General features: G+C 45.5%; 1 protein-coding gene across 8 annotated transcripts in view; it reads right to left on the bottom strand.

Moving 5' to 3' along the window:
* ACACB (acetyl-CoA carboxylase beta) overlaps positions 1–24,936 on the bottom strand; it is a 2,187,049-nt gene that overhangs the window by 1,860,217 nt on the left and 301,896 nt on the right. For 2 of the 8 annotated variants that reach the window (XM_085633348.1, XM_085633349.1), the window contains exon 1: positions 14,359–14,722. The exons of 4 other annotated variants lie outside the window; for them this stretch is intronic. Coding sequence is in view for 2 of the 4 variants with exons in the window: in XM_085633347.1 (XP_085489473.1) it covers positions 14,865–14,917 (53 nt within the window). In the remaining 2 variants the exon portion in view is untranslated. Of the gene's footprint in view, positions 1–14,358; positions 14,723–14,864; positions 15,025–24,936 lie in introns of those variants that run through there. 2 more of the 8 variants (XM_085633347.1, XM_085633346.1) reach the window with 2 other exon arrangements.

Genomic DNA, 24,936 nt, shown 5'->3' with positions numbered 1-24,936 from the left:
GCCACTAGGCGGGGGCACTATTATATTCTCCGGCTATGCCCCTAGACTGGGCGGTCTGGTTGACCCCTTGCAGGGAGCGTGGGGTGGTGCAGTCCATGCGAGGGTTAGGTATACACCTGGTGGGGGACCTTTTCATGGACGGCATCGCTAAAAAATGGGATGAGGTGGCGTCGGCAGAGGAGAACTATACTCAGCTACAGCGGTTTCAATTCCACAGGGTTCGGGGTGCATGGCGACAACACCTAGGGGACGATATGGTTGAACCCCCTGAGGTTACGGAATTATCGTAGCTTATTAAGCACAAGAGCCCACGTAGGATGCTGTCCAAGTTATATGGCATAGCACTGTCACAGAGATCCCAGAAATATACTAAGGCTAGATTAGCCTGGCAAAGGGACCTGGATATAGTGATCGACGACGCCATGTGGTCATATTGCTGTGCTGGTACACATCGTATATCATTGCATGGCAAGCATAGACTTATACATTTTAAATTTGTTAACAGAGTCTATTATACGCCGGAAAGGCTACATAGGTATGGCCTACGAGAGGGGTCGACATGTGAGAGGTGCGCACACCCCGCTGCTGATTTCATCCATTTAGCGTGGAACTGCCCTGGCGTGGGTAAATTCTGGGAGGCTGTTTTTCGGCAGATAGGAGAGATAGCTGAATTAGATTTAATCCCGGATCCTGCGGTAGCGCTGCTTGGACACTCGAGGAGGCTCCCAAAGGCAGCACGCAGGCTAGTGGACAGGGTATGTTGATAGCAAAGCGCAGGGTAGCTCTGTGTTGGATGCGAGGTCCCTTGCCCACAATACCACAGTGGACGCGAGACGTGCTCTATTGCTGCACGCAGTCGGAGACGTTTAGCGAACTACTCCCCCCGCGAAGCAGACCTAAGAACTTCTGGGGATTGTATGCTGACTACCTCAGGAGCGGGAGGTAGGTGCGAGGCCCAGTACTGGTGAGGATGACGTGGTGGCCCCGGAGCCGATCGGCGCCGGTGCACGCTGAAGAGTGGTATATGACAGACAGTGGAGCTGTGAGTAAGGTCGCGCAGAGGGGTGCTTGCATTCAAGGGTGTCCAAGGAGGGCGGGAGGGCACAAAGGGTCATTTGCTGCTGTTTGCCTGTCTGGTACAGAAGTCAGGTATGGTAGATTATTGAGAGGAGATGCCATGGTTGGGTACTGAGCACAAGGATGCACCTTTGTGGCCAGCTGACAGGACGCCTCAACAGTTATGGGTAGGGGGTGGGGAGGGCGTTGATGTTAAGTTGGGTAAAGTTTCCAGAAGAAAACTCTGTTCTCCCCCCCCCCCCCCCCCGTTATGGGGGAAAGACTATAAGAAATGACATGCAGAGCTGCAACCCTTGATAGTTATGTCAAGTCGCCTCTTTTAATTACAGTGATGCCCGGCCTCCGGGATGTAGGATAAGCTGAGATGCGTAGTGATTATCAGTGCCAAAGCAGCCGGCCTCAGGGTTGTAGGCGTGCAGCTGTGTATGCCACCATGATTGTACAGTCAAAAATAAATTTAAAAAAAAAAAAAAAAAAAAAAAAAGACCCCGTTGGATCCATGGAGACCAATGAGAACAAGATTTAGGTCCAATGGAGCTGAGAAAGCGACCCAAGTGAAGATGGACAACCATAAAGCCTGGAAATTCCATCCTGCCACGCATTCATCACATCCTAGGGACGGTGACAGGGTGGCCCATCAGTATGGACCCCTAAGTGAAAATACTGTGGTTGAGGGTTACTTTAGATGCCCCCCCACCCCCTTTCCACTTGCCTTTTCATGGCGGGTTAATCCCCATGGGATGGCCGGCAGAAAGGGACATTGTAATCTCTACAGCAGTCACAGCCACAATTGTAGGAGCAGGCCTAACTGGTGAAAAAGTAAGGGGGGGGGGGGGGGGGGGAACGGGGGACATGTTCTCCCCCACTGAAAATTTAGAAAGAAAAGAAAGGGGCAAATAATTCATTGAAACTAATTGTGCTAACGAGTTTTGTGAAGAAGCAATAAGGTTTATAAATCAATAGTATGTGCTCAATGTGCAACATCATGGGATGCTCCCCAATAGCCTTCAGGGAACGAACGCACTGTGCTTAAACAGCACCAGGGATCCAAGACAAATTAAATCACAAATGCTCTTAGCTACAATTATATAATTAAAGCGGTGTCAATCTCCCCCTCCCCCCAAAAGTAAAACTGACCTAAATAATTTAACAGCACAGCATTTTTAATACACGAAGGCGATACAATGGGGATAGTTGCATGCAAGTAACTTTGACATGTGCCAGTCATACATATAATTAAACATCCTGCATGCACACTTTTATTGTAAATCTGGATTTCCTACACATATCATTGAAAGGTAGTGTTTTACAGATGTGAAATGTTAGCTTGGATTAGAGCCATTAGAAAACAGCCCTCCAAGCACCCCAATGTAATGATTTAGAATGACAAAATCCTAGTATTTAAACATCCGTGCTATTCACAGCCTCCGTTCGAAACAGCTGCTTGCCAGCATTGTTAAAAAAACAACAATACTAATAAACACATCAAATTCCGACACAAATCCTTTCACTACAAGCACTGGAAGGAAAAGGGCATGTACATCAGAAGATAGGCAACAATTCGATTTTATCCTTTCCCCAACTAAAAGAGAAATGTAGCCTCCCTGACTCTTACATCCAGCAATATAACACATCACCTGTCCTCCAAACATTTAAAAAAAAAAAAAATTCCAATCCCACTCCTATTTCGTTTACGCCTATTAAGCCCCTGTTTCAAATTCCTTATGACCCAATCCCCAGTGCCTCTTATTTATAAAACCTTATCCTTAGCTACTAGCACTCGGAGTAACTCTCCTATCGAATTAGCTTGGGAACAGGATTTCTCTCAACTGTTTTCTGTTCCTCAATGGGATCGATTGTGGCAAAAGATTTTCAAAACTTCTAAAGCTGCCAAAATTACACAATCATTACATTTTATAACAAGAGTTGTAATTACTCCCCTCTTTTTACACAAAATTGATCATTATATATCACCTTTGTGTTGGTCCTGCCTTTCTTCTGAAGGAACATTGATACATCTACTTTACTATTGTCCCAAGGTTTAGGACTTTTGGAAAGCTATAGGGTCAAAATGTGCTTGGAGTTTTTCTTGTGATGTTCCATTCGCTATTTACAATATATTTTTTAGGTACTTCATCTCCTGATTTTGACCAACTCCAGTCAAAAACTATTTTATTTGACCTTTTTACTGCTGTTGCTTTTAAAGTTATATTAACATGTTGGAAAGACAATTCTAAATGATCCTTTTTACTTTGGTGGAATTTAATTTGTGATGAACATAGAATTGCTTCCGTCTCTCACTCTTCTATTCATCTAAAGATTAAGTGGGATTTATTATGGCTACCTTTTACCACATTTCTCTCTTCACACTCATCTTTCCTACAATACCCATTTTTAATCCATTTCATTTTTCCTTCTTTTCTCTCTCCTTCTCATTTTTCTCCTCTTCTCCCTTTTCTTTCCTCTCTCTTTTCTATAAAAAAAATACATACAACATACTCTTTTCTTTTTTCTGCTAGAACACATTTTGTTACGATGTTAGGATTTATTTTCCTCATTACTTTTGTCTTCTTATATTATTGTGTTTTATTATAATAGTTGCACTATGTACTTTTTTTATTATTCCGGTTTCAAATAGATTGTATTACCCTCTGTGTATCTCCTGCATTATATCCTGAGTTAAGTAATGTTTTAACTCTGTGTTCATTCTCTTAATAAACATTATTTAAAAAAATAAATAATGTAAGCCACTAATGGGACAGTGTTTTCATAATAGTCCATGGGATCTTTGCTACTAGGACTCAACACTGACAAAACAGTTGACACAATATTTTTATGAAGGTTTGTGCTGGCAAAAGGGAACAAAGCATTTTTCATTAGGATTGTGGTTCGGAATAGCATTCCAAATCACTGGTGTGGTGTTTGGACAAAATATTGAGTCCAAAATATTGTGTAGACGAAAAAATATGTCAAGAATATGGAGGACAAGAATACTGTGAACATCATTTTCTATGGATATGCAAAGTTTGGCTATACTTTGCTCCACATACATGCACCTTGACGATAGAGAGATATATATATATATATATATATATATATATATCTATATACATCTTTAAGATATTTAGATATGAAGTTAAAAATAGTGAACCTACCTATTCTCCCTTATCTCCTTGCTATTTTGGTTCTCGATATTTTGAACACAATATTTTGTCCACACAATATTTTTGTCCTCCATATTCTCTCTGTGATCTGCGGGTGTGGTGCAGGAGGGAGATGTAATCAGTGTTACAATACAGATTTCAAGGAGGGCAATATGCTCATCTTTTCCTAATATTTTTTTTTATACCTTTTATTTACGTTTTTGATCAAAGAACATAACCGTACAGCTTGATATCCACATGACAGTTACAGTAGGGCGAAATGTGATTCTATATGCATTCTTCTTATTTGCAGGACTTGCAACATGTCAAACATAGTATTCAGGACAGCCAGCAGTACAGATCCATACACAATACATGGATAACCCAAAGAATACTGATAGGGCGTAGAAGTCCAACCTCCATCAATAGCAGAGCCTATCATTATTACTATATCCCCACATACCCACAGGAGGGAAGCACCACCCAGCCTGAGGGGCATTATCAGGGCTCCAGAAGAATCCGGACACTCCACACATCATTTATGAGCCATCTAGAGTAGATAAGTCCACTCTCCCCGCCCCCCGCTTAAGGAGGAAGGTCTGCAGCGGACCCCGTATTTCCCTTGGTCTTGGGGCTGCGTTTCTGCATAGACCGACAGTTGTTCCTGACAGTATAACATATCTGTTAACCACTCTTTAAACTTTGGAGCTCGCCCTCTACCCCAGCAGCAAGCCACTTTGTGCTTGGCCAGCAGCAGAGCCACCGCACTAAATTTACTGTACTTATTGGGTATCAGTGCAGTGTAGCCTAGCAGTGCCATCAGTGAGTCCCTCGCCAGTGTCCCATCTATCATTTTGTCAAGAGCATCATAAACCTGCATCCAAAAATCCCACACCGCCGGGCATTCCCACGCCAAGTGCAGAAATCGCGCCCCAGTCCGGCAACATCTATCACACCTATCAGTATCGGACAACTGCAATCGATATTTTTTGGCAGGTGTGTAGTACAGACGCTGCAAAAACCTATAATGTATCACTTTCAATCGACAGCTAGCAGAAATTTGCCGAGTCTGCTTACAACAATACAACCATTGTTCGTCCGTCACTTCCCATCCCAACTCCTCACTCCAAGTTGTATGCGCCAGGCTTCCGACACCCTTTTGTTGTGTTCGTATGCACCGATATATACCAGATACCAAATGTTTACCCTCCGTCGAAGTGAGCATGAAGTGTAACGGGACAAAATTCCTCGGTTCTCGAGGGAAGTCAGGGAGGACCGCCTTCATCTCCTGCCGCAAGCGCACATATAAAAATACATCTAGGGGCGTAGGCTGCACCGCCTAATATGCTCCTCTTTTCCTTTACAAATACAATAAATTACAGTGGGTAGTTACTGATAATTCACAATAAATGTATCATAAATTGTACACATGCCTGTTTACACTAATTCTGCTGTACACATATCTCTGGCCTACACCGTCAGTGTACTTGACAGATAATTACTCTTTTTGGGCAGGGTCCAGATTACTACCTGGGTAGTAGTTTTTCTTCCTTTACATCAAACAATGACCTATAATTTGCATATGGGATTCATAAGGTAAGTGCCAATAATCTAGTTTCCTTCTGTTCACAGATCAACAATTCTATAAAGATTCACATGTATAAATTACCAGCAACAAAATACAAACATTTTTAAATTTTAGAAGAACAACATCCATGCGCTCCCTTTGCCCTCATATTTGATTGGACAACCACTCGCCCTCCAAACTTCTCTTATGCGCACTCTCCACACACCACTTTCTCTATCAAGGTCAACATGCCAATCATTCTGTCAATGCACTACCCTCACATACCAGCACACACACACCCAAATGAATTTACAAACGATTACAAAATAGATTCTACAAAAAAAAGTACAATATCCAACATGGCCAACATGGGACAGTTTATCTAAATCCAAACACTTTCAAATTTGTTCTTTGATTGGCCACAACAATAGGGTCGACGCGTTTCAAACCCCTTTACGTACAGGGCTCTCATCAGGACCAGAACAGCTTATAAACTGCTGTGAGATCAGCGAATCTCTACTATGTCCCCAAAATCACAAATCTGTCACTCTTATGGCAGAAAGATGGTGAGACGGGCGTCTGGCGTTTAAATGTGGGATTTCTACATGTCTGTGTCGATGTGCCCGTAGTGCACCGATTGCAATTTTGGCGAAAGCGGCTTGCTTCACGTGTTTCTTCAGTGGCGAGCGTAGCAGGCGTGCGGTCAATTCTTCCCGTGTTGTTAGGGAGCTCTGCACCGCACCACAACACCAAACATTTTTTATTTTTCATAAAGAAACCAATTGTCGAAAAATCTAGTCAACCACTCGTTAGGGCGAGCCAGATTTTATCAGGGCGGGCTATTTTTTGGGCCTACTGCAGTTTCTGGTGGGAGAGCTCGAGCTGCAAATACACCAATTGATGGACAGAATGCAGAACAATGTCATACATTCACCCCAGTACAGAGATCTGGGCCTAAATCCATCTTTTTTTGCTCACCATGCCATTTCAATTTCAACCCAGCCATATGCAAATCAGTCTTGACCCTGTGCCTTATGGGAACAGTCCAGCCCAAACTGCCAAGCCAGGTCCTCCCTGGACTGGAAACAAGCATCCTAGGACCAGTTTCGGGGTTTCACCCCTCTTCAGCCTGGATAGCTTGATTCCAGTGGCATGGAGAGCACGGGACCCACGTCTGGGCATAACCGTCCCACTCGGGGTGACAAATGCAAAAACACCAGTTATGGACAGAATGCAGAACAATGTCATACGTTCACCCCAGTACAGAGATCTGGGCCTAAATCCATCGTTTTTTTGCTCACCATTCCATTCCAGTTTGAACCCAGCCATATGCAAATCAGTCTTGACCCTGTGCCTCATGGGAACAGTCCAGCCCGAACTGCCAAGCCAGGTCCTCCCTAGACTGGAAACAAGCATCCTAGGACCAGTTTCGGGGTTTCACCCCTCTTCAGACAGGATAGCCAGCATCCCCTTTGGTTTTGCTTTGTTCGCCCTAAGTTGGCAGGGTATGCCCTGACGTGGGTCCCTTGCTCACTTTGCCACAGGATTCAAGCTAGCCTGGCTGATGACGGCTGATCAGCCAGAAACCAGTCCCAGGATGCTTGTTTCCGGTCCAGGGAAGACATGGCTTGGCAATTCGGGCTGGACTGTTCCCATGAGGCACAGGGTCAGACTGATTTGCAAATGGCCATTTCTGAACTGGGGTGGTGGAGTGAGCTAAAGAATTATGATGGATTAAACCCAGATCAGTTGACTGGGGGCGAGTGCTTGCAATGTTCAACACTCCGTCCATCATCCCCTTTGGTTTTGGAGAGAGCTCGAGCTGCCAAAGAACAGGTGTCCTGCTCCCTCAGAAAGTGAATGAGCAGGAAAGGGAGCTTTAATTCTTGTTTTTATCTTGTTACATTTGCTCAGTGGCGTAACAAAAGTTTAAGGATCCCCCCCCCTGCAATGTACAGGGAGGGGCCTCCGTACCGGATTTTATCCAGAGCGCTCAGACCTGATTACTGTGCTGAGGGGGCCCCTTGCAGCTGTAGGGCCCCCCGCACCTCGGAGGCCTGTGGGACTGCCCGGTGAACTGCCAAACACTCTTCACTCCAAGAAGCAGGATCCACTGCTGTCTTTTGCTTATAGAAATTAGTAGGGGCAGTGGCCACACCTTCTTTCGAGTGCAGGCAGCAAAGAAAGATATGATGGCTGGGCATCTCCCAAAAGGAAAAATAACCGATTGGGTTACAGATATATAAAAATATAATTCCTATTTGTAAAGTGCAAACATATCACCCCCTGGAGGGGTTCAATACGCTGGGGGCCGTTGGGAATATTAAGTGAGCTATTGCCCAGAGTCACATGATGCTGAGATGTGCAGTCGCCGGCGATCGAATCGTGAACCCTGCGCTCTGGAGTCAGACACTCTGGCCGCTGCGCCACACCTATTCCTCATATATACATCCTGGCCAGAGACCTGCCCTCTTCCTCTGCAGCTCCGCTGCTGTGCCGCTGCCTGTGCAGTGCTCAGTGCAGGTAGGGGTTCGAGCCACTGTGTTGTGCCTTACTGTGTTCTGCCTGTTTTGTTGCCCTGTTGTGCCTTGATTCTGGTGTGCTCATTTTTTGCCTTTTATTGTGCCTGTCTTGTTGTTGTTTTCAGCCTTAGTTTTGTTATTGTGCCGTTTCCAGCCCTAGTCTGTTTCCCACTCCCTTCCCGCAGCTTCTGCCCCCGCGTCCCTACCCCCTCCCTATTTAATGGCGACCACACCAGAGGTGCACTAGAGGCAAGCCCGTCTGCGACCTCCCACCACTACGACTCAGCGGCCCTCCTCACACTCAACCCCGGAAGGAACAACTGGCAGTTGTCCATGCCGAGCACCACCCACGGACAATTCTCCTGCCGCCACTGCCACCAGACCCTCGCCACCGTCTGCTCCCCATGGCCACCGGCCCCACAACGAACACCAACAAAGCCCTGAGGTGCATCCTCCTCAACGTGCGCTCCCTGCACAGACACGCAGTAGAGATCTGGGACCTCCTCGACACCCTCTCACCAGACGTCGCCTTCATCACAGAAACCTGGACCAACTCCACCTCCGCCCCCGATATCGCCACTGCCATCCCCGACGGATACAAGATCCAGAGGAGGGACTGCCTCAACCGCCCGGGAGGAGAACTCGCCATCGCACCCAAGAGCTCCCTCCGACTCATGACCTCCAGCTCGAGCGACAGTCCGCCCAACACCGAAGACCTCCACTTCCAGATCCAAACCAGCCTCAGAATGACCCTGAGAGGCACACTCGCAAGCAGACCTCCCGGACCTCAAACTGCATTCACCACCTCCATCACCGACCTCATCGCGCCCCACGCCATCGCCTCCACGGAGAACATATGCATCGGAGACCTCAACTTCCACCTCCACAACCTCAGTGACCCAAACTCCGCCAACCTCCTGGACAACCTCGGACTGAAACAACTCATCACCACCCCTACCCACAAAGCAGGACACACCCTCGACCCCATCTTTGAAGGAGGTAACAACATCCACTTCAGCCACACCACGCAAACCCCATGGAAGGACCACCACTGCGTACACTTCCATGTCGACAAACCCAATGGCCCCCAAACCTACACCCCCACCCTCAATGAAGAAACTGGAGCAAGATCACCAAGGAGCAGCTCAACTCCGCCCTCAACCGCGATGCCCCCGCCACTCCGACCGATGCCAACCTCGCAGCCAAAGAGCTCCACAGATAGATCTCCAACTGCGCAGACGAGCTTGCACCCCTACGTAACCCCGAAAGACAGCGCCCCAAGAAGGCTACGTGGTTCACCGCCGACCTCCAAGAATCCAGGCGCAGCTGCAGACATCTCGAGAAGAACTGGAGAAACCGCAAATCCTCGGAAGACCATACCACCTACAAGAACGCCATGACCAAATACCATCAACGCATCAGATCCACCGAAAGGACCACATCCAGAACAAGATCCTCGCCAACTCTGAGGAACTCTTCAGCATCATCCAGGAATTCACCAAACCCCCCAGCGAAACGACGGACATTACCCCCTCCCAAGACCTCTGCAACAAACTCGGCTCCTACTTCCATCTGAAGATCAAGGGTCTCTACGAAAACTTCAACGACCAGACACATGACTCCGAAACCACTCCATCCTCCAGCAACGCCAGCCAACCCACCATCTCCTCCTGGACCCCAGTCACCACCAAAGACACCGCATCGACCATGAAAGGCATCCACTCAGGAGCCACCATGGACCCCTGCCCCCCGCACATCATCCACAAAGCCGCCATCGCTCCAGAACTACAACGCACCATCAATGCCACTTTCAAAACCTGCACCTTTCCCGACGACTGGAAATGCGCAGAGGTCAGACTTCCTACTCAAGAAGCCATCAGCAGACCCCACGGACCTCAAGAACTACCAACCCATCTCCCTTCTCCCTTTCGCGGCCAAAGTCACAGAGAAGAACGTCAAACGTTCAGCTAAAGAAATTCATTGAAGAAAACTCCATCCTCAACCCCTCCCAATCCGGATTCTGCAGCAAACACAGAGACCGCTCTACACGCCGCCACAGACGACATCTGCACCCTCCTCGAGCAAGGACACACCGCAGCCCTGATCCTACTCAACCTCTCTGCAGCCTTCAACACCGTCTCTCACCGCACACTCACTGCCAGACTCCACGAAGCCGGCATTCAGGGAACCGCCCTTGAATGACTCTACTCCTTCCTCAAAGAATCAGACTCCCACCCTTCCTCTCTGAACCCACAGAAATCAACTGCGGAGTACCCCTAGGATCATCACTCAGCCCTATGCTTTTCAACATCTACATGGCCCCCCTCGCCGCCATCGTCAGACAACACAGACTCAACATAGTATCCTACACAGACTACACCCAGCTCATCCTCTCCCTCACCAAGGACCCCATTACCACCAGACTCAACTTCCAGGAAGACATGAAAGATGTCGCAAACTGGATGAGCAACAGTTGCCTGGAGCTCAACTCAGAGAAGAAAGAGGTCCTCGTCCCCTCCCCCTCTGCATGGGACAACTCCTGGTGGCCCACCGCCCTCTGCAGCCGCCCCACCACCACGGACCACGCCCAAAACCTTGGCATCATACTCGACTCCTTCCTCTCCATGACCCGACAGGGCAACGCTGTCACCACCACCGGCTTAAACACCCTCCACATCCTCTGAAAGACCTTCAACTGGACCCCCCCCCCCCCCCGAATCAAGGAGGACAGCCACCCACGCACTCATAACCAGCAGACTGAACTACGGCAACGCCCTCTATGCCGGGATCAACCGCTCCCCGCCCCCCCAGCGCCTTGAGACCCTCACAAGTGAGTAGAGCGCTTACAATTCCCCTGATTGATTGATATAACTGATATGACTGGCGAGCCGAGGATTTAAATTTTTAAACCTTGTTTAAAACCGTAAAAGATGGCCCTTTGAACATCTTGCTTTGTAAGGGTGGGGCAAGGAAATGGTTATCCCTACCCTCGTGCATCAAAGAATGTATATGGAATAAGAAAAGCAAACACAAACGTGAGTATATGGTGCACCTCAGCTCAAACTCTTAGGGCATGATAAACATGGAAATTAAAATAACCACTGTTTGCCAATTACAGGGAATGCCCACACAAACACTGAAACAATACAGAATATGCACAGCTCCTGAAAGTATGATGGGTAAAATAAAACAAGTTTGGGACCCTAGGGGCAGTTCTGGCTAGGCGACGTATAGCCATTCATGACATGAGCACTCTCCACAGCTATGTCGCTGAACACAGGGCATGTTAGAGTTGGTCATGGCAGAAGAAAGGCAAATGCAAATGCAAATTATGAGTATGATGAAAAGCTAAGACCTGGCTGACTGGGCTGCAAGGATTCAGGTATTGTATAATGCCCCTGACACTGGGTCTCTTTGAACAGAGCGGTGTCCTGTATGGGGAGAAAGAATATTTAGTGTTGGCTTCTGTGGTGACTGGGGCTCGGACTGATGGGTGCTGGAGAGTAGTAGCCAATCCAGAGGTGTTGCGCAGAAAAATGTGCTTGGTCCAGTAGCTCCTGCTTGACCCGTGGTCCTCTAAACAAATTCTGACAGTTTAAGCGAGTGGAAGGGAAGATATAGAAGGAAAGGTTCTAGTTTGACAGAATAAATAGAAGGTAAGTTTGATTGTGAATATTGAGTTGACAGCTAGGAAATTATGTGGGGGTTCAAATTTGGCAGTATTTCACTGTGGAAATTAACTCTGAAATTGAGGGTAGTGGGGAAAGAATGAGGACAAAACTAATGGATAGATATTAGATACTGAATGGCTCTGAGCAGCAAAAGAGGAGGAAATAAAAATATATTGTTCTTAAAAGGGTAGAGCTTAAGGCTGCATAAATCAATCCACTACTGAATCCGAGCGAAAGAAGTACTAAGTGAGCCTATGAGGCAGGGCAAGAAAAATTGTCAGGGTGTTATGTGGGTGAGGCTCAACCGGGGCAAAATTCTCTTGAAAAAAATCCTCTGGAGGACTACCATAACTATTTGGACGTGTGGAGTGTATTCCACTCTTAAAATACACAGACACAGTACAGAAATGGACCAGTTAATGAGTGCAGTTGGAGTATGAACAATAGCTACATAAATACCTCTTAGGATTATTTGAAGTTGTTGTTTATGTATCAAGGCACACTGTAAACAGAGTTGCAATCTGAATATAGAATCATCAAGGAGAATGCATCTTTATGGTGTATAGACAATGTGGAACTGATGTCCATACTCTGATTTGCAGAGTGAACATAAAATGGCCGTGTTTAGCTTTGAAATACGTTGCTGAATTATAGGACACTTACTACGACACCAAATATTGTTGAGTGTTGTGCCACATCCTATTTAAACGAATAAACTTGCTTGTGTATCATCATAATACACCAGGTAAAAAGCAGCGTGGCAGAAATCTACAAATCTGGTTCTTGATGACAAGAACGAATCATGAGCATCCGGATGCAATGTGAAACCATAAAAATCTGTTAAGCCAGAATACAGATTCTGGTGCAAAGAAAACCACTTGACATGTGGGTTCTTAGGAAAGTTTTTCCAATAAACTGCTTGTCCAAGGGATCAAGCCACTAAATAAGCCAACCTATACATTTCTAAGTGTATGCTCCTTAGGACATGCATTTAGGTAGGCCGATCTCCTTGTAAAGAAATCCCAGAATTAAAGTATATAAGCAGGCACATTAGAATAATTTTGTGCCTGCATATTAAGCGATGTGTGGACACTTCCTGTTGTGCTGGCAGTCGGCCTCAGAAGCTTGTTGGGGCCTATATTTTTAATAAGTATGTTCATGCCTCTTTAACTTAGATGCAGCCCCTTGGATTCCTGCATACATCATATGGTATGTGATCCCCCTAGGCAACAATATAGACAGTTAGTGAAGAGCTGGGCTATTGGTGGCTGTGCAGGTACATTGTGGATGCATTAAAGAGAACTGAGCATTTCTACTTTGTATGAGTTCTCTCAACATAGCTTTGAAGGTAACTCGCATGCAAGCCTATAAAATACCTCAAGAGGTACTTTCAGGTCAGGCCACTGTGGAAATACTAAGTGCGTTCAAATTGTAACATTATTAGAGAAACAGATTAACAACATGTTAGGAAATTCCAAAATAACCAATATACCACCACAATCAGCAGGATAAAAAATTGAGCATTTAGTACGCCAAACAAACATTTTTTTACGAGCAACAAACATACTTTAATTACAATTACTTCTAACACTTTTAAGTTTTAATCAAATCTAAACAAGGTAAAAAGCTGGAAGTTTAATCTAGTACGGCAGAATATTGGAAAATGCACACTTCACGGGGAAGAAATACATGCAGAACTGTTTGTCGAATAAATGTCCCCGCCCCCACACTTGATAGTTTTTAAAAGTGTGTTTTGGTATAAACTGCAATAATGTTCATGTTATTAGAACCTCTAGCAAGTCACCAGGTTATTCCTGGGACATCTATGCATCTTCCAATCCATCAAGGGGTGTTTACAGAAATTATTGGGCACCAATTGGAAATAGCAATCAATACGGGGGGGGGGGGGGGGGCAGATCGATGGGGTGGCACTCAAACAATCAGGATTCTAAAGAGATCAAAACGTCGACTTTTTGGAAAAGCATAAACAAATAGCTTGTAGTAAGAGGGGAAACTGCCTGCAACATTTTAGTTCATTTTTATGAGAGGGAAAATCGGGGGGAAATGTTTAGAATAACAGTCAAAAAATGATTCGGCAAACCCATCCTTAATATGAAGCGTTGGTTACGTATAGCACGTTTCATGTTAATTTTAAGAATGAACGAGATGTGAACGAGCCACGAGTTCACATGAGCTTTCCCCATTAAAGAACTCATTATGTGTTTGTCCGCAACAGACCCAGGACCACGTTTCAATGTATGGCGGACTACGTATACGGACGGTCTTTACAAGTGTGTGCATAGATGGAGAGATGCCCCATAAACGGTTCAAAACACAAGCCCAGTTTAAAACCGAGTTTGCCGTCTTTTGCCACTTACCTTCCACCGGTCTTCCTACATGCCACTGGAAGTCTGACCTGTACCCGGAAAAACCCAGACTAAAGTTTTATTGGGAGCAAAACACCAGCACTGGATGGATTCCTTTGGTATGCAAATAGAAGGAATGTTCAAGATATCAGCGGCAGCACAAGTTTCACGGGGATGTGGGGGAGCAGGCCAGTGCAGTGAGCACGTTACAGATGTCACTCAAGGACAAAACTGACTTCTCTTTTTACATTAAACATATCGGCTCCGCTGTTCCTGACAGACATAGCTATCTGCACTGCATTTGGCAGTATTTACAGTGTGGACGAAAAGAACAGCTCGTCAACAAACTGAGCAGATAACTGGTCAGAGAGCGGTTAAACGTAAAGCAACCGGGACAGGAAACAGTGCTGCGTGGAGACGTCCCCTGTGCAACTTTCTGCAGCAGTTGCTGCAAACGGCGAGTCAAACCCTAAAAACCCCCCGAAGGGGGGCAGTGTTATATAAAGCAGGGCACTGACCTCTTCACGCACTGAAACCAGCTGTCCCCCTGCTCCTCCCCCGCCGCCTCCATTCTTAAAGCACGAGATTAGAGCTCCGCGGCAGGGTGCAGCCAGACCTCCGTTTCCTTCCCTCTCCCCCTTCCATTTCACCTCCCCCTTCCCTCCCCTCAGCTAGAGTGACAAAACCACGCCCTCGGTGGAACTCTAACGTGGTAGGCACTTTTCCCTCCTCTGCTGCCAGGAGAAGTAACCGAGTTTATAAAGTTTACGCTTCAAGTACATGCAACTTGCATTAAAGTTATGAACGTGCTATCACCCTCACTTACTGGTCTAACCAGTGGTCGAAGTGGGGGAAAAAAAGTAGGGGAACTGTGGGCGGAGACTCAGGGGGCGGGAATAACCCAAGGATTGGATTAGTAGGCGGAGTCGGAGGTGTGGCTAGAAATAGCAAAACATACCAATTTTTGAACGTTTGGCATTTCACTGACCAGTTACAGCTTATAAAGTTATTTAATTCAAAGAATCAATAAACATGTTTATTTGGGGTTTAATATATAAGTTGTTTATATTTAATTCATTTACAACGTGGGACATGTTTCCAATCACAGAATATTCCAAATACGCTTATAAGTAATCATAAGCCATTTGTCTCCGAGCCATGCAGTTTCTTTCATCTGCATTTCTCCTCCCTTTTCTAACCATTTCTGAACATAAAATTCAGGTTTAAATTCTATGACAGGTGGCCCCACGATATTTATGAACATTGTAGAAGACAGACGATTGATTGATATTCTGTTCCGCAGTGGTGTGAGCACATCATTCATTACACTAAAGCCCCGTTCACATTCAGCAGTTGAGGTACAAAAGGTGTTTATAATGTGCATTAATGGTTTCAGGCTTTCAGAGATGCAATTTTTATTTTGTTTGTACTCTCTGAAACCAAGGATGTACTGCCTGGTATCAAATACATGCAACCTGCTACAAAGGTTTTGTAGTTCTCCCTCACCGTATAAGATGTCTACTGGATCTGGCCAATAAACTGGTTGTAGGAGTTTCATTCTATGTACTAACTCTTTGTATTCTATTTCATCATTGTTTGTGGTTGTGCATCTAGAAACATTTGATGCATTGGACATTGTCATCCTTTTTCGCAGGTTATTTGCTAAGCTCCTAAAGAACGGTGCCCTATTGATGCTAACACAGCCTTTGTTCTGTTGCAGTCCTACACCACCAAACTGCATCCGTTCAGCAGCATCTAATGCAGTTGTAGCAACCAAAGGGCCCAGGTGAATCAGCCATTGATTCAAACACTAAAATCTGCATCTGTATTGAACGATCGGCCTCATATATGGTCATATCACGCCGCTGCGGCCTTCTGGATAGGTCACCCAATTCTGTGAGAGCATCATATAAAATGCCCATATTTTCAACAAACACCAGGGAGGTTAATAAACGGTTTAAACCAGCATATTTCCTCTGCTCAATGTCACTCCTCGTTGAGTCTTTGGAAGATTCCATGAAATGTTTACTAAGTGCTTTGTAGTTATTCCAAACAGCTCTCACAGATCTTTCACTTGAGGACACCCAACGTATATCTAGCACCTTTCCAATTGCCAGAAGTCTTACTTCTACCTCCAGAGCATATTCCCCAAGCTCTCTCTGATTTTTCGGAGAGGCATGGTAGGTGGTATATAGTTTATCCAAAAAAACTTTGAGCTGATTAATGCCTGCGACTTCTTTACAAACATCACCCACAGCAAGCTCCAGCTTGTGGTTAGCACAGTGCCATACACTCAACTGTGGATATTTCAGTTTCAGAAGAGTTGCCACACCGGATTTCCTACCTATCATATTGGAAGCACCATCTGTTACAAGCTGAACCAAATGACTTTTTAAATACTCATCAGTAAAAACGTGTCTCTCTAAGCATGCAAGTAAGGTATCTAAGATTAGATCTGCTGCTGTGCTTGGCAACTCAACAAGGTCCAAGAAAAGGGTCAGTGGCTCATTGTGTTTATCAATACATGCTCTTACACAGATAATTAGTGTGGTCAATTTACTATTTGTGAGCTTAGGGACATATTTATGGGAATGGTGGCGCAGGGCAGCACAGCAAGTTACTTTGCTGCGCTGCCCTGCGTCACAGGGAAAGGGCGGGAATGTGCCGTATTTATCCAATATGGTGCATTCCAGTCTTTTTCCCCTGCACTGGCGCCAATTCGACAGCCTAGCTTCAACGCAGGCACACTTGCCCCATGGTGCAAGGGTGCCTCCTTTGCATGCAGGATTGTTTTTGTGCAGGAAGGGGCACCTTCCTGTACAAAAACTATCTTGAGAGGCTTTTTCATCTTTCTATGTGGGCTGCAGAATAAAGCACAGTTTGAAAGAGAAAAAAAAGGAGAAATAAAGATATTTCTCCTAGTTATGCCTCCTCTGGGCCAGCGCAAGATTTTGCCGCATTCCCAGGAGTACAAGTCCTTGTAAATCTATGAATGCGTTAAAAACCGTGGGAGTTGTGTGGGAGACTTTTATTATTGCAGGAAAACTACTGCGTGACAAAGCCACTGCTGTTCTAGGGTGTGCTGCTTTGTAGACCTGCCCGCAAGACTGGTGGTGAACTTCGGTATGAATTGTGGTGGACAGGGCTTCAAGTTTACCCAACTGGCCACCGGTACGGTTCACCTGCTGGTGCTAAGAGACCAGGGCTTCTAAGGTCTATTGGGGCCTGCTAAAGTCTATCATGGGTGCTCCCTCAGGAGTGGTCTGATGGACAAGGCATGAAGGCTGAACCAGGTTCCCCAGTTGAAATTTGGTAGCTCTGGCCATAATGCCACATCCTATCCCCACCGAACACCCTTCTGCCCCACTGAGTGAAACTCGCACTGTCTTCAGCTACAACCCAATTCTGCCCCATTATAAGCACCTGGATGTGACTCATTTCAAATTATGCAGTGCCTGAAAAAAAGTAACAACATTCTGGGAAAAGCAAATACTCATAGGGAATGCAGGATTATGTAAAGCATGCAAAATATAAGCAGGAACAACATGTTACCTTAACGCTTTTACTCTCGTTCAGAAATCAATGAGTATTTTTTGTCTCAAACATTGAGGACATGAATATAGGGCTCCTCCTGTACACATGTGTTAAGCAGGGCTCAGAGACAAAGGAACTCTTCAAGAGAATCTGATCTGACTCACGGAAACCCACAAGGGCTCCTTCTTATCCACAAATTGTGCACTCTTGATTGTCAGCGCCAGGATGCCTGTTAGGTGAGAGTGCGCTTTACAAGTGAGATAAATAAATAAATAATTCTTATTCATGTCAGCCAGCTAGCTGCTCAAACATAGTATAGCACATATGTATTCAAGTGTCCTGCAAAGAAGAATGAGTGCGAGTAAGTAAATGTGGGTGTGAATGATTGAGTGCCTGAATGCAACTGAGCATGAGTGAAAGAGTGTATGTCGATGAAAGTGAGGGAAAGTGAGTGAGAAGGAGTCACGTAGAGAAAGTGAAACTGTAAGTTAGAATGAGGTAATCAGAGTAGGAAAAAGTGGTGAGACTGAGTGAGAGTGAGAATGTGATACCGAATGTTGAAGAGTGAGTGCAAGTGAGCAATTTTGAGTAAAAGGGAAAGTGAATGAGAATGAATAATGGGGGTAGTGAGCCTGAGTGAGATAACATGTGAGCAAGCAGGACAAAACACAGGCCTTGGCAAAGTGGAGGTAAACATTTACTTATGGGAGGAAAATATTGTGCATCTTGAAAAAAAATTTGGTCAACTCCAGGCCTGCTTCAGGGCCCTCCTTTATCTCTTCTTAGTCTTACAAGGCCCAGTAAATCGCACTCTTTTCCAAATCTCTTTCTAAATATTATCACTCTCAAACACTGTTTTTTCTATGTAATTTTCCTTTGATGGGAAGAGGAGGTTTCTGAGGTGGTAGTATCAGGCAAGTGACACTACTTGGGCTCCCTCTGTTCGAGCCTTCATGGAGGATCCCTCTTCATTACTACCTCCACCTGACCCCAGACTCCGCAACGCACTCCCTTGCAGGCTTGATTATCCACTACTCCTCTCCAGTGCACCTTATCTCACAGCTGACCTTGGGCCCCAGCCCCATATCAGGCACCATTGGGCTCCACTTTCATTTTTCCCAGTAAAAACATTAGTAAAATCACCTTCAAACTTAAAACATTGAATATAGCAGTAAATATAATTAGCACACACTTTAAAGTATGTTCCACAGTAGCCCTTATGACCCGACTGCTAATTAAATAAAGAAAGGCCATGACAGGGCCGGCTTTAGCGCTGATGCGAAAGTCTTTTTTGGCACGGCACCAATAATCACTGCCATACGCCACAAGTGCTCCTCATCTCCCCATAGCCCCTCCCCCTCATGACCTCCTCCTCGGATTCCCTCACTGCCACCCTCCACCAGTGCCCCTCATTTCTCTGTAGCCCCTCCCCCTCATGACCTTCTCCTCAGAATCCCTCACTACCATCCTCCAGCAGTGCCCCTCATCTCTCCCTAGCTCCCCCTCCCCCCTCCACCCCATGACCTCTTCCTCGGATTCTCTCACTGCCACCCTCCAACAGTGCCCCTCATCACTCCATAGCCACTCCCACTACCTCCTCCTCGGATTCCCTCACTGCCACCCTCCAACAGTGCCCCTCATCGCTTCATAGCCCCTCCCACTACCTCCTCCTCGGATTCCCTCACTGCCACCCTCCAACAGTGCCCCTCAGCTTTACGTAGCCACTCTCTCGTATGCATTTCATTTGTTGTGTAGCGCTACTCATATCAGTGTAGTGTGTGTCAGTACTTTACACCATGCACACATTATACAGAGACAACGAACCATACAAGTATGTAAATCAGCCTACAGGGAATGTCACATAAGCCAATGAGGATTACAAGGTGTATGAATCACATGTCATCCATACTGGTGGGCAGTTATTTTAAGAGGGTTTGGTCTGGAGAAGCACAAACTCAGGATTTAAAGAGTACTCCAGTGGTTAGGGGTTGGCTTTACTGATAAAAATGTATATCTGCCCAAAGATACTCATTTTAGCAACATTAGAATAATGAAAGACTGGGGAAGTTCTAACTATATCACAAAAAAAACCCGCAAAGTTCTAACTATACCATTCAGGTTTGCATACAGCTCTTTGATGACAGTTCATTGGTCACTGTCCTATGTTAGGATTGTAACTTCTGAACTGCAAGTAACACAAGGATCTCTGTCACAATGACAGTAACCCACTGAGCTTCCACATAAAATACAGTTCATCTGCACTTAACTACTAACAGAGAAATTATTCCTCTCCAGCAGGATCATTAATAGCCAGCGTTATCTGGGCATTTTTTTATTGTCCTATTGTTGTCCTGCATCAGCCATGATAATGATAAAAACGGATTAAATGAAGCACACACAAAGTACATGTCCTGCTGGGCCTGTGAAGATTTTAAAAAGAAAAACAAATAGTGACACATTCTCCTACCTACTCCATTAGTCAAACTTAGTGTCGCAGCCTGAAGTGATAAGCAGCTGCAGGGGTTGGGAAAGGTGAATCAAAATAAACAAACTTCTTTTCTCCTGCGCTGCATAGAAAAAGAATATCCACGCAGCAGGACAGTAGGCAAAGGTTACCGCGGCCAAAGAAAGGATTTGTCGCCATGCCCCTGTTGGAGATGAAGGGGTGAAAAAATAAACTAAGCCTCGTTAACATGTAAATAGTCTTTTAAAGACCTGTGAAGTACTCAGGTACGGCTGCGATAATCTCAACAAGCATTTACAATGCAATGGTCTCGGCATTGTTAAAGTTAGAGCTATTGGCATTGCTCATGACATTCTTTTTGTTTATGTTTTTGTTTTTAAAACATTTAAAGAAACGGCATTGGGGCATATGCATCAACATTAGCATTTGCGATTCCTTATTAGCGAAAAATAAGGAATCGCTAATAAGGAATAGCAAAAGGCTATGCATGTAGGAATCGCTATTCAAATAGCGATTCCTTAACATTCCTTATTACCGAATCGGTAATACCGAATCGGTAATAAGGAATACCTACCCATTCATTCCTATGGGCTTGGAGGCCCATAGGAATGAATGTAAAGCCATTCTGTATTAGCGATTCGGTATTACCGAATCGCTAATAGCTGGAGCACTTTCAAGGGTGCCAGGGTGTCAAAAGGACACCCTGTTGCACCCCTGAAAATGATATGTGCACATATGTTGCACACACACATGCTCTAAGGGCATGTGTGTGCGCAACATGACACTTTGAAAAATGCACAAAAGTGCATTTTTCAAAGTTTTTGCAAATTACCATGCAGTTCATCTTCATGGTAATTTGCTCCCCTTATTAGCGAAATCGCTAATTTTTTAACTTTGATGCATTGCATTTAAGGAATCTCACTTTGGGATTCCTTAAATGCAAGAGCTATTTAAGGAATCGGTATTTAAGGAATCCCTATTTAAAGAATCGCTATTTAAGGATTCCTTAAATACCGATTTCTGCTTTTGGGTTGATGCATTGGGATTGGGTATTTTCTACTTAATACCGGGAGCTAATAAGGAATCGGTATTTTACCGACTGGATTTTGGCTTGATGCATAAGGGTGATAGTTATTTACAATGTCAATAGTTTAATCACTCTCAAATGCGAGACCTATTGCATTTGCACCCACACACAGAGCCACACACCCAGAGCCACCCACACAGAGCCACTCACATAGAGCAACCCACACACAAATAGAGCCACCCACAGAGCCACCTACACACACAGAGTTACCCACAAACAGACAGACCCGCCACGCATAGAGCCACATACAAAAAAGCCACCCACACACACAGAGCCACACACACAGAGGCACCCACACACACACAGACCCTCCCCCACACACACAGAGCCACCCACACACAGAGCCACCCACACACACACACATAGCCACCCCCACCCCCACATAGAGCCACCCCCACACACACAGAGCCACCCCCACACACACAGAGCCACCCCCACACACACATAGAGCCACACAGTAACCTCAAAATTTAACACATATTTACTTTTTGCTGGATCAACTGACAAACCCCTCAACAGGCTCTATGAAGATTAAGATTTCATGAGTAATTATTTTTTTTACAACAGGAAGTGAAGTATAATTTGAAGGGAGCCAGATCCTAAATCTGAGAGCAAAATATATCCTGTTTTTTATTAGAATAACTGGCCAGACGCTGCTCTTAACATGGTTTGGTAAATAGAGCTAACCATATTTGAATTTAAAATTAGAAATGCTAATTGTGGACTGCTCCGGTTTTATTACTGCAGTTGCAGAGTGAAGTTCAAAGCACCAACGCAATATGTTTTCGTATTGCTACAGGAGCCCTTGTAGACATTGTGACACCAGCAATGCGGATACATCGAAAAAGATTGCTTTACATAAAGAAACGACACCAACATAGCTTCCTATGAAGGACACGGGTATAGATAGATGTACCTGGCCTATAAACACACGAGTGTCGGTGGGAGCACACGCGTGTGCACGGGCGCACGCGATCACACACACGCACACACACAGATGAAGCTCGATGTGCAAATGGATGGCGGCAACAGGAGATGGAGACAGGAAAGCACTTTGAGCCCCATGGCGTTGCGCGCCTCCCTTCAAGCCCTTACTGCAAGGGCCAAGGCTCCAGTTTGGGTGGGCCAGGATAATGTTTGGGTGGGCCCGGCCCACCCGGTAGAACCGGGCCTGAATTAGGGCAGTCCCGGGACGCTTTTTTTTAAATGAAGAAGTAGGGGAACGGACTAGCATAATTTTTAAAAGTAGGGGCACGCCGTGCCCTTCCTTTTTCCCCCCCACTTCTAACACTGGGTCTAACCAGTGGTCGAAGTGCATTAAACAAAGTATGGGAACTGTGAAGCTCCACGCAATGGGGGCAGGTGAGTGAGCGTGGCCGAAAAAACAAAATATTCAGTAACTTTCTTCGGTGTTTTACCTTCAGGTAACTACATTTAAAATATCATACAGCTTAAATGATTATTGAAGTCAATTTAAGTTAATTAGTGGGCAACGCACTATCAGACATTATTAAAACTCTAGGAGTTATAGTACTGCACCGGAAAACCACAGTATTGAATCCTGGTTGGTGCTGTGGAGAATGGGGGCTTGAGTATTTTTAGTGCTACAGCGTCCCAGTCTGTGGCAGAAAGCACTGTGAACAAGTCGTTATTTTAAACTTGCATTACACACCGTATCATATAGGCAGCTGCACAATGCGCAACAGGATTAAGGTAAAAAAGTGTTCCCAAAATATAGATTTTAGTGATACCCAGACTGTACATATTGCATTTTTATTATAACTGTCTTTTAAAAGCTCTCCCTTCAGAACTTAGCTGGCAGCTCCTTTGCAATAACACTCACAGAGAATAAATATGTCATCAGGAAGCTTTAAGTGATTCTGTTAATTAAAGACAATAAGGGCTTCCCAAACACCCTCTCACCCTATACATTTGCAGACTGGCCAGTTGCGCAAATTTAGATTTCTTTCAGGGAAGCAGGCACCCTTGAGAAGGCTTGTTCAGCTTTCAGCTTCTCCTTCGGTTTTACAGCACAGGAGACTCCCTGCCTTACACTTCAGCTGAAGCATTAACCAAGGCATCCTTAAACAAGAAGCATTGGCATAGCCAATAGGTCTCGCTTTTGGGACCCAGGGGCGTAACACAGGCCCCCGCAGCCCCCGCGGTGCGGGGTGCCCCCACCCTCCAGGGGCCCCCTCACTCTCAGCGGAAGGAGACGGCTGCGCCTGCAAGCAAGCCTCTTCAGCCTCCCCAAGCACCCATAAATTTAACTGTGCACGCATGCCACGGCGGCCTCCGAGTCTTCTCTCTCTTTCTGTCTCGCTCCTCACTTAGTGAAAACCGAGACTTCAAGAAACGGGTATTATCCTCTCTTTCCTCGTTTAGTTTATTTGCTCCACTGTGAAATGGATCCAAAAAAGAATGACATTTTTGCTGGATACGTCTTTTTCTGACACAAGTGCAGCCTCGGGGTGGAGAGAAATAAAACATTCCAAATTTGAAAAATAAATAACTAATTAAAGCAAGACAGAGTGGTTGCAAGGTGGCCAGATTGATTTATTTAAACCTAAACACATTAGCGCCACTTTACAGTGTTTGCCAGTGAAGTGATACTTTTGTTTACTCCTCTCTCTTTGAACAACATTGTTTTCCCTGTGTGGGAAAGTGCACCTTGCCTGGAGGTACTGAAATACCTGCTTGATGGGTGAATTGGAAAACAAAATGTGTTTTGAAAGAATATAAGCAATGGGCACTGAAATGGGTCCCTTCGGGCCCTGTAGTCATGGCCTTACCTTTTCATGCAATAGCACTCACTAATTTCAGAATAATGAGTGTAAAAGGAAAAAGGTAACCATGTTGTTCCTGCTTACATTTCACATGCTTTACTTAATCTTGCATTCCCTATGAGTGTTTGCTTTTTCTAGGATGTTGTTAATTTTTTTTAGGCAACATATTGCTCTTGTCTAGTGCATAATTAGAATTGAGTCACATCCAGGTGTTTATAGCGGGTCAGTGCAGTGCAAGTTTCTCTCAGTGGGGCAGTATGGTGGTCAGTGGGGGAGAAGATGTGGCGCTATAGTCAGAGCTGCTGAAGTGGAACTGGTGAACCAGGTTCAGCCTTAACGACCAGGCTCCCAGACCACTCTCCTGAGGGAGCACATTCCTGTGCTACACCTTAGAAGGCACCGCAAGATCTTAAAAGCCCTGGTGTCTTAGCACCAGCAGGTGGACCCTAGCGGTGGCAAGTGTGGATTAACCTTGAAGGCCTGTCCACCACTATCCATGAAGTTCACCCCCAGTCTTGGGGACAGACCTATGAAGCAGCACACCATAGAGTGGCAGTGACTCTGTCACTGAGGTCAAAGTACCCTTGAGCAGGGTGGTTCTAGGGCAGTGCGACCGCACCGGGCGCTAACTTCAGGTGGGGGCATCGTGTTTGTAAGTATATTATGGTTTTAAAAGCACTTGCTGCCTCCTTCCGGGCCTCCAACATTTTTGGCCAACA

Source organism: Triturus cristatus, chromosome 11, assembly GCF_964204655.1.
Source record: "Triturus cristatus chromosome 11, aTriCri1.1, whole genome shotgun sequence".
Taxonomy (NCBI): domain Eukaryota; kingdom Metazoa; phylum Chordata; class Amphibia; order Caudata; family Salamandridae; genus Triturus; species Triturus cristatus.
This window is presented reverse-complemented; position numbering and strand designations above follow the sequence as displayed.